General features: G+C 40.8%; 2 protein-coding genes across 2 annotated transcripts in view; one reads left to right on the forward strand and one right to left on the reverse strand.

Annotated features, from left to right (window-relative positions):
• Window positions 1-5,244, reverse strand: part of Gns (glucosamine (N-acetyl)-6-sulfatase) — a 39,745-nt gene extending 34,501 nt beyond the window's left edge. The window contains exon 1 of the mRNA XM_004632129.2: window positions 4,903-5,244. Coding sequence (XP_004632186.1) covers window positions 4,903-5,097 — 195 coding nt within the window. The 5' untranslated portion in view covers window positions 5,098-5,244. The remainder of the gene's footprint in view (window positions 1-4,902) is intronic.
• A 121-nt stretch (window positions 5,245-5,365) lies between these two features.
• LOC101587027 (microtubule-associated proteins 1A/1B light chain 3B) overlaps window positions 5,366-10,678 on the forward strand; it is a 12,674-nt gene continuing 7,361 nt past the window's right edge. Inside the window, exons 1-2 of the mRNA XM_004632194.2 lie at window positions 5,366-5,370; window positions 6,704-6,708. The gene's annotated coding sequence lies outside the window, so the exon portion shown is untranslated. The remainder of the gene's footprint in view (window positions 5,371-6,703; window positions 6,709-10,678) is intronic.

Below are 10,678 nucleotides of genomic sequence, written 5' to 3' on the forward strand. Positions count from 1 at the left end.
TTTTTTGCGGTATCAGGATTGAACTCAGGACCTTGCACTTGCCAGGTAAGTGCTTATTCTACTGAGCTATCTCCCCGGCCCTGCCCTTTCTTTATGTGTTACCAGTTCCCTTTCAAAGTAGACATGGCAGATCTGTCTCCAGGGATTCACCTTTGGAAGCAGGAGTTCAGAACTGGGAATATAACTTAGTAGCACAGCAGCTGCCCAGCAAGCAAAAGGTCCTAAATTCAATTTCCACAACCGAAGAAAAAAGGAAAAGGAAAAAGCAGCAGAAGCAGAAGCTCACACCCTAAGAAAGAAGTTAGACCACACTTAAGATTCTGAAAGCCAGACGAGGCTTTGAGCCTCAAAGACTGCCTTCAATGCCATACTCAGTGGTGGAGCCCAGACACACACCCTCAACTACCAGCTCTCTGCGCCCTGCATCAGACCATTCACCACCTCAGGGTAAGCACCTGAGTTGGGACAGGAAGCTGCACTCCGGAATCCTCACAGGATGGAGGCCTATCAGAAATTACTTTATTTATATTCTTGCTTTTCAATGTTTGTTCAATGCATAAAATTCTGACAAATACAAAGAACTTAAGTTCATCTGAGAGGACAAAAGTATTTAAATACAAATAATAGGAACACTAGCAATCTTTATTCACATTCCAGACAGTAGAAACTGCTGATATAGAGGCTTATTTCATTGTCTTGAGACTCGACAGGTTATGATCTTAAATACCTTTGAAATCTACTTCCATATTCAGCATAGTTTAAATATACTTTGTGTAATTCCTTAAAGACTGACAATCCAAATAAATTACTAAATTAATAAGAGCCTCATTTTCAACAACATACAAAATTACTCTCCCATTCCTTTATATTAGCAGAAAACCTACAGAACTTATAAACTAGAAAGGATGACAATTCTAACTTAATCAAGCCAAACTTTGATAATTCCACAAGTAGATCTTCTACAGGATTCTAGAAAGATAGCTCACAGGCATAAGCACCTGCAAATTCAAGGACTTGAGTTCAGGTCCTGGTACCAAAAAAAAGAGGCAATGTTGTCTTTAGGTTTCCTCAAAACATCACTAGATGTGATTCTTAGGAAAAGAACAGGGGCTGGGGAGATGGCTTAGTGGAATAAGCGCTTCCCTGGCAAGCGCAAGGGCCTGAGTTCAATCCCTGGTTCCGCCAAAAAAAAAAAAAAAAAAGGAAAAGAATAGTGGGTTAAAGACTGGCGTGAGTCTTTAACTACAAGTTACTACTAGACTTTGGGAGAGAAAATGAGACATGTAAGCTGGGAAAAGGCCTCTGTTAGCCGACTGAGTTGAGATTTAATCATCACACTGACCAATATGTAAACAACAGGTTAAAAACATTTCAGGTAGTAAGAAGTGCTAAGAAAATAATCCAAGATGAAGTGGCTGCGCCAGTGGGAAGAAAACTATTTTAAATGGGTGGGCAAGAAAGCTCTCTTTCACAGAGATATTTGCTGCCCAGATGAAGAGTCAGCCGTGCTAAGATATGGAAGAGGATGTGCCCAGGCTGAGTACAAGGAGCACAGAGGCTGCCGCCAAGAGAAGCAGAGACAAAGCCCGCATGGTAGAGGAAGTCTGAAAAGAAAAGAAAATAGGTCAAGGCAATGTCAGACAGGTGGGACAGAGCCAAATGATGATGGAAGACTGTGGAAGAATTATGTCATCTAAGAAAGAAGTTTCTGTTCATTGCTAGTAGCGTACAAGCGATAACCACAATCTGCGCTTCATTACACAAGGCCCAGCAAGAAAGTACACTGCTGAAAACGTAGGACTCCACGCTAACCTGAACAGACAGTGGCTGGACAAGACCACGGTCATTAAGCAGTGGCCAACCTTACAGTCTTGCAAGAGAGAACTTCATGATCCCAAGCAAAATTCCTTCCATAAAACCCTACTGGGTCATTTATTTTCCTGGTCCCCTGTACAGCTACTCAGGGTTTTGATAACTGTCATAATTCTAAGGCTTTCAATGATGGGAGTAATTTTTCTTTAAGGACATATTTATTCTCTGATATATCATTGCAGCCTCTCCCTTTGCATCTTTTGAGGTCTTGACCAAATGTAATTTGAAGAAGAAATGTAATTTCTTCCTCAAATGAATGATTTTGAAAAGGGGAAGTTATGTGTCTGTGAAGAACAGTGTGTCCACTGCATAACAAAAAAAAAAAAGGAAACTCCGTGGGAAAAATAACAGCAGAGTACAACACATGATACCTGAAACAAAAAATAACAGCAGAATACAGTGAAGTATTAGAGACGATGTGACTACATAAAAGACTGTATGAAAGAGAACTAAAAAATTTCACCTTAAACCAAAACCATATGAGGGGGCTGGTGAGATGGCTCAGTGGTCTAAAGCACCTACTTAGAACAAGCTTAGCAAAGCACAGGGACCGCGGTTCAATCCCCCAGCACCACATGCCAGCCAGCCCCGCCCCCTGGTGGGCTGAGCTGGCCACACACACACACACACACAAAATAAACAAACAAACAAATAAAAAAAAAAAACATATGAGGACTATAGTTCATTGGCCTTAGTCTGGGTGTTGACTACTGCAGACTTTGCCAACTATCTCAGCAATTTGTAATCTTTTAGTGCAGAGAATTCTCTCCACACTAATGAAGAGATGATACACAGTCTTACATGTAAATTAAAGTTTGGTGACCCCACTGGCAGCCCTGAATAAGTGATTATACTGGTGGGAGAATGTGACATAACATCCACTAAGTCAGACTTTTATTATAGTATTTTAGAACAGAAGAATGAACCTGGGGTTCGTGGAATGATAAAAATACCTTCCTAGCTACATGAACTTTGGCCAAATTTCCTAACCACTTCAAAACTTAGTTTCCTATTCAGGATAGGGACAGTATCCTCAGGACAGAACTCCTGTGAGGACTGGCTATAAAACACCTCATACTCTGCTGGTTCCAAAGTAGGTTCTTGAACACTGTTCCTGTCCTGTGTCTCCTCTCTGGAGTGGTGTCTGACAGACCATTCTGACATAGTAATAATAGGAAACTAATAATTTTACATAATAGTAATAGTAAATACTTCAAATAGACTTCTGAAAAATCAAGTCAGAATTTCCTTTGTCTTTTCTTGTATTTTTAAAAATTGTTTTTAGGCGAAGTTTATTTTTTGTTTTCGCTGCTGAGAACTAAACCCAGGGCTTCCAGCTTGCTAGGCAAGCGTTCTGCTGAGCTAGATCTCCAGCCCCAGAATTTTAAGAGTTGAGAGCACTAAGTTTCATATTTTTCCCCCCACCACTCAATTTTGGCTCCCCTCTTCACTACAAATGTCTTTTTTTTTTTTTTTTTTTAAGATTAACATACTAAAAAGAAACCTCAAATAAATACACAACTGCTATTGTCAACAGAACTGAAGAAAATATCTTATTAACATAAGGAATTTTGCTTTGAACAGAGATATGACTGCTTGATCTTTTAAGTACTTTAGTCAATGACAGAAATGGATTTTTTTTTTTCTTGGACAAAACACTCTACAAGGACAATAAAGAAGAATAACAGGAGTTTTGTGAGCAGGAAGGTAAGTGTAGCTAGCAAACCAGAGTAAATCCAGGAAGGAAGAAGTCAAAACTCTTGATATCAACATGGTTGGGCAAAACTAAAAGGTCATGAGGCATACGTGAAAGGAATGAATATGGAGGTAAAAAGGGAAGTAGTAAACATCAGTTATGAAAAACTATCTTAGCTGCATGTGGTGGCGCCATGCCTGTAATTTCAGCACTCAGAAGGCTGAGGCAGGAGGATCACCCTTGAGCTCAAAGCTTGCTGCACTAAACACTCTTCAGCATGCTATGAATATGTGTATCCTCATTCTCATTCTCTCTCTCTCTCTCACACACACACACACACACACACACACACGATTTTTATTCTACCCCCAAGAAAAGCCAAAATATTGGTAGTCACTCACAAAACTGATTTCACATAATCGGGTCCAACAGTTTGAGACGCTGAGCTATGGCATTACCACACAGAAAAAAAAAAAAAAAACACAGGAACCTCTTGCCTAGAGTTTTCATAGTTTCAGCATTCCACTGAAGAAAAAAAAAAAAAGGAACTAAAGCACTGTCTTTGAAAGATGAGGAACAGGCTGGATTCAGGATTAGACCATTCAGGCTTTTGTCGTGCTGCAACAGGTCACTGCCTCTTTTCGCTAGGGAAACCTCTTTCCAGCTTCCTCTAGGGAGTTGGAGGGCAAACGCTCCAAAAGCCGTAAATCCCATAACTTTAAAGCAAAATGAACTCTTGGAAAAGAATGAAGTCACATGACAACTCCCAAGGACCGCTGACAATATCTAATACTTCAGCCAAGAATTCAATTAAGCTAATTGAATTTTGATTTTTGTAAGGCAAAAAAAACCCTACTGTTCGACAGCTTACTTACCAGATTAGTTCATTTTAGCATTTATTATATTGATACCAGGCACAGGCATTATACACAGCCACGAATGCAGAGGTGGCCTAGGTCCTTTATAAAAGGGGCTAAATTTGGCCTCTGATCCTCTAACCCCAAAGAAAGGCAATCAAGACTTGCGTACTCCGTTCAGAACCTGCTCCCCGCAGGTTCAACAGTTTAACTGACGCTCACTTATTTTAAGATGTGAACTAAAATGTTGCAAGCCGTAAGGTCCAGACTCAGCTGCAAAGGGCAGCACCTACAGATGAATCACCCCAGAAAACGAAAGTGGGTCCTGGGCCCTGAGACCCGCACGCAGGGCCCGAGCGGCAGGCGCAGGCGAACCCCCCGGGGGAGCGGCCGCGCGCGGGGACGGGAAACGCGGCCAGCAGCAGCCCGCAAGGCGGCCGGGGAAGCGGAGGGGCGGGGCGGGCAGAGAAGGGTTACCATGCCGCCGAGCGCTTCGTCCTGGTCGTCGGTGAGCACGAGCACCACATTGGGCCTCCGAGAGGCGGCCGCCAGCCTCGGCTCCCCCAGGCAGCCGCTCAGCAGCAGGAGCAGCAGCGGCGCCGGGCTGCAGGCGGGCAGGCGGCGGTCACTGCCCCAGCGGGGCCCACCCGGGGCTACAGGGACAAGCCGCATGGCTGACAGCGCTCCGGGGTAGCCCGCAGAGGGACAGGCTGCCGGGCCCGCAGGTGATCAGAGGGCCAGAGCCCGACCAGCCTCAGCGTGAGAAAAGGCGGCGCCTAGAAGGCCGGGCGCTGGGGTCAGGCTCTCGCTCCCGAGGCGCGATCACGTGAGCCCGAGGCAGGGGGCGGGGCACGCCGCGCCGTCACGTGACGCCCGTGGGCGGCCCGTGGGCGGGGCCTGGGCGGGCCGAGCGGGAGGCGAGACACGTGGGGAGCGCGGGCTGCGGTGGGAAGGGGGCCAAGTCCGCGGGTGGCGGGCCGGTAGGACCTGTTTCTGAGCGCTGGCTGGAGAGTTTAAATGGAGGAGACAGAAGATGAAAAGCAAGAGGAATCCGCGGACGCTAATCAGTGAAGTAAATAAGAAGATTGTCCCGTTCTGTAGATGAGATCACCCGGCGGGGAAGCCTGGGCTTTCCCAGGTTCATTCTCGAGGTAACAGCAGTTGTTCAGGGCCCCGACGTGTGGTCTGTTTCAGTTTTAACCCCGGATGAGGTAGAGCTTGGTGTCTGCTTTTGTGTCAGGGGTTGCTTCATGAGCCGGACTGGAGTTCAGCTCGAACTCCGAAGCCTGATGATGTTCCGCGGCTGACATCTTGGTTTCAAGCACTTTTGGTGCAGGTATCCTGACGGCTTTATTGTAGTACAGTATACCTTGGTGAATTTTCGGAAGCCTAGAAGATGTTGGAAGATGCGAACTGGAACAAACAAATCCTTCAAGCATGGCCACTCCACATCGTTAAGTAACCAAAAAAAAAAAAAAAAAAAAAAAATTCAGTGAGAGCACGAGCTCCAGAAATTTCTGTGGTAAGTAGACTACTCTTGCTTCCCTGTTAAAGTCTATAAAAACAAATATACCTGGTGAAGTAAATTGTCAAGTTAATTAAATCCCTAGCCTAATTCAACAGTGCCTCCTTGCTAGTAAAAACATGTATTTTTTTAAAAAAATTCCATGGAGACAAGAAAAGTCTTTTAAAACCGAGAAAGCAATGTTCTATAAGATGAAAATAGTTGTGAAAGCACTTAGAAACCTCTTATATGTAACCATGTCATTCACTATGTAACAAAAATAAACCTGGGATTTTTAATTTTATTTTCTGTGGGGGGATGGAATCTAGGCCTTCCTGCACGCTACCTATAGGCAAGCTCTCTGCTGCTGGTACGGCATCATTTTTGTTACTTTTTTTAAAATTAGGTTTTCGAGTTTTTTGAGACAGACTCTCTGTTAAACTGGCTTTGAACTCACTGTGTATAGCCCAGGCTGGCTTGGAACTCTCAGTGGTTCTCCTGTCTCGGCTTCCCCCGCGCTAGGGTTCCAGGGTATGCGGGGTTCCAGGACAGGCAGGCCATGCGATATTGGGGATCGAACCTGGGTGCTTGCGCTTGCCAGGCAGGTGTTTAGACCGCCAAGCTATGTCCCCATCCCTTTTTGTTGTTGTTTAAAAAAAGAAGAAGTTTGCTGTTTAGCAGGATTCGATCCTGGGTACCCCATGCTGCACCAGCCCCGCCTCCGGGCACAGTGGTGTGCGCCTGTAATCCCAGGGCTGGGGAGGCTGAAAATAGGAGACGCACCATGAGTTTGAGCTGCGTGGTGAGACCCTACACACACACACACACACACACACACACAGTTTGTCAGAGGCAAAAAAAAAAGGAATTATGCTGGGAGAGTACTAGGTTTAGCTGGTGGAGTAGCTAATTCATGTCAGGTTCAAGAATTGCCCAAGACCTTCTTACAAAAAAGAATCTGATCCAGGTGTATTGATGTCCCCAAAAAATGTACAACTGTTAAATCATTTTAGTTTTTATGTGCATGTATTTAGATTGTTCACTCTTTGAGACCCGAAATTGTATAATTTTGTGCCACGTGTAGGCTGGTCTACCTTTCGTGGAATTTGTAGTCCATTAGCAGAGTTGTGTGATTAAGCAGTCACAGAAGTATTTGATTACAAATAGTCATGCTGTGAAGAAAAAAGGGTACTAGAAGCATTTGGGAGCTGACAAACTAAAGTGCTCTAGAATTGACTTTTGGGGGAAATTTTGAAAGCTCAGGAGGAGATAATTTATCAATGGAGTAATAGGGTGGCTGGTTGGCTTCTAGGCACTAGGTACAGCATATACTAAGTTCTTGTGGTGGTACATTCCAAGAATCAGAAGACACCAGTGTGGAGAGCACATGGAGAAGAGAGGTAGACAGGCTTAGATCCCATGTTAAGGTTTTTGCTTGTATGTATGTATGTATGTGTGTATGTGTTTCCAATCAGATTTTATTGGTACAGTTTTTAGGTGTGTATAATGATCACATTCACCATGGAGAATTGGAGGAGTTTGCTTTTATATCTAGGCTAACTGGAAATCACTGGAAGACTAAGGGAAAAATATAATTATACATAAAGTTTTAGAAGGTCCTGTAGCCTCTGGCTTGGAGAATAGATTAGAAGACAAGAAGGGTGAAGAGTGAACCAGTTAGGCAGAGAGAGAGAATGAACAGGGGCCAGGCCAGATTTTGTGAAGCCTGATGCTTATGTATAATTTGATGAGTGAAGGCTGTAGAAGAAAAAGAGTAGCAATCAAATACAAAAGCAGATGCAAAAATAAGTATATATTTAGAGTTTTAAAAAAACAATGATAGATTTGTTGTTGTTTTGAGGCAGGGCCTCACTTTGCGGTGTAGGTTGGCCTTGAGCTCTCTGTGTCACCCAGGCTGTTCTTGAATTTGTGGGGATCCTCTGGGCTCAGGTTCTTGAGTGTTGGGATTACAGGTGTGCGCCACCACAACAGGCTCAAAATGTAGATTTTTGAAAGTGGAAAACTATCCTAAGTAACACAAATTTTTAAAATAACATTTTTGATGCCTGCCTGTTGCAGCTCTATATGCTTCTTCCCCTAAGAGAATGAGAGAATTTCATCTTCTCAAGAAAGAATGAGAGAATTCCATCTTTTTGCTTGTGTGGTTGGTCACTTTGTTTTATTAGTGATGATTCAGAAAAATGTTTTTCATCTTCATAGTTCATTATTGGTAATATATATGTTTTCAGAGGTTTATCAAATTTCAGAAAACTTCCTAATATTTTATATTTGGACATTTGGAGTTTTTTTATAAAATTAGTAATCTATTTTAATTGAAAGCACTCTCATCAAATGTATTCATTATAATCGTGTTATGTATTAACATGTCATCACTATCAATGTTATTTTGAGATCAAATGAAATTTCAGTATCCTTCAGTGAGTTTATGTAATTTATTTCTGTTAAGTGATGTCTACTACTATATTTGCAAATTAACTCTCCATCTTTTTCAGCTTTATAAATATAATTGATGAAATTATATATATATGTAAGTTGTATAGCATGGTGTTTTTATATGTGCATATGCTGAAATGATTTTTTTCTTTGTGAATTATTATTTTTGTTATAAAAGTTTTTTGTTATTGTTTGCTTCTTACTGTCAAGAAAAGTTCTCAGGCGGCCTGCCCCTTAGCTCAGTTCTTTAGGTGGCTGCTTCAACAAAGCAGTCAGGCTCAGGTTGCTGTGGTTCGATCCCCACAACTCAAGCCAGCCAAACCTGCCCTGAAGGCATTCGGAGCAGAAAAAAAAAAAAGAAAATTTCTCTTGATCTTATTATTTTTGTTTCATAGTTCATTACCTTGTTATCTCAATTTTATCTCAGTGCTTTAATAATTTTTAAAATGAATTAACAAATCTACTCTATGCATATCTAAAGTCTGTAATGTGTCACTTATTTCATTGAAACGTTCCACAATGTCCAAACTGCAATTAAAACATTTAAACTTTTTCTTCGTATATTATTGTACATTTTAGGTATATATAATGATCGTATTTATCCTAGAGAACTTGTACCAGTACATGAGTAACTTCATTCTTTTTTTCCCATTCTCCTGCCCTCCCTTCAACCCTTTTTTCCTCATTTACAAAAGCTTTGTTTCCAGTTTTCTTTTCTTCCTTTTTTTTTTTTTTTTACTTTTCCCTTCTTTTCTTTGTCCTCTCCTCTTTTGAACATTTCCTTCTTATTTCATGACACCTGTTAAGTACACTTTAAAATATTTGAATTTTATCAACTATTTACAGTTTTATATTTCATTTATTTTGGGTTTCTTTACTGAGTTGTCAAAAATATATTTCAGAGTTCTTAAATTTTTACTGAACCTGCGTTTCAAAGCTTGAAAACCTTTGTAAAGGACAGACTTTTTCACTCAGACTTTTCAAGGAAAATTCCAAGTTGTCATATATGTGTATAATAATCTGTATAAATAACGGAACTTAGAAAAAATGGGGTATACCGATGAATGTCCATTTTGTATCTGTGTATTCAAAGAGGTTGGGATAGATATATAGTTGCATTCTCTTAATGAATAGAATGATTTGTTCTAATGGTGTTTGTAAATAGGATCACAAGTCCGCATCTTGTACAGCAATTAACCACTAAGAAGAATATATGCAGTGTATTATTTGTTGAAACTGTCCTTCCGATATGATTTGAAACTGTCTCATTGCTATCTGTTTGTCAATAAAACTTTGAAAAAAAAATAAAAGAAAAGATATAGAAGAATGTAGAGGCTAAAGAGTAAAATAACAATGTTTATATTGTTTTTAATCCTTACTCATCACATTCATAGTAGTAATAAAACATGATAATATTGAAAATAAAAAAAAATAATAATCTGTATAGTAGTTAAGTCTGAAAATAAAATACATAACTATTGCAAAACATTGATGTAGTTAACAATGACAGGTACTTTCCTCTCACAAAATTAAGATAATGACTTGATTTTGACTTGTAGTGTGCAAAATTGTTGTTAAAGAGCAGGCATCCCTTTGTCCTAATCATGAAAGCTAGGTTGACATATGATTGGTTATAAATGTTTAACTGTATGTGAACATATCCAAACCTTGTTTTATATCATGAAAGTGTCAGACAAATGTCTTCACTTTGCTTTAAAAAAAGTTTAAAATTACTATTAGAACCTGGCATGGTGGCACATGTCTATAATGCCAACACTCTGGGAGGCTGAGGTGGAAGGATCACAAATTTGAACCCATCCTGGGCCACTTAGTAATTTAATGAGACTTTGTCTCAAAAATATATAAAGGCCTGGCGATGTAGCTCAGTGGGAAGGCCCTCAGGTCAATCTGTAGTAGTAAGAAAAAAAAATTACTGTTAGGATTTCCTGTGACAAGAGTAGCTCACACTAATTGCCAATGGGTCAGTGTTCATCATATCCAGAACAGATTATATATCGCTTGGTTTTTCGTTTTGCATTTGACTTTTCACTTTTCGAACATATTTTCTCCTTCATTTATTCCCCCAGTGGGTGGGAGGAGTGTTGGGACACTGTCTCCTCTGTATCTCAAGCTGGCCTTGAATTCGCTATGTAGTGCAGATGGGCCTTGAATGTGGCAGACCTCCTGCATTAGCCTGCTAGGTACTGGGATAGAAAGGTATGTACCACCATGTTCAGCTCCTTTCAATTTATTTTATTTTATTTTATTTTATTTTATTTTATTTTATTTTATTTT

Source organism: Octodon degus, unplaced genomic scaffold, assembly GCF_000260255.1.
Source record: "Octodon degus isolate 3935 unplaced genomic scaffold, OctDeg1.0 scaffold00047, whole genome shotgun sequence".
Lineage (NCBI taxonomy): Eukaryota > Metazoa > Chordata > Mammalia > Rodentia > Octodontidae > Octodon > Octodon degus.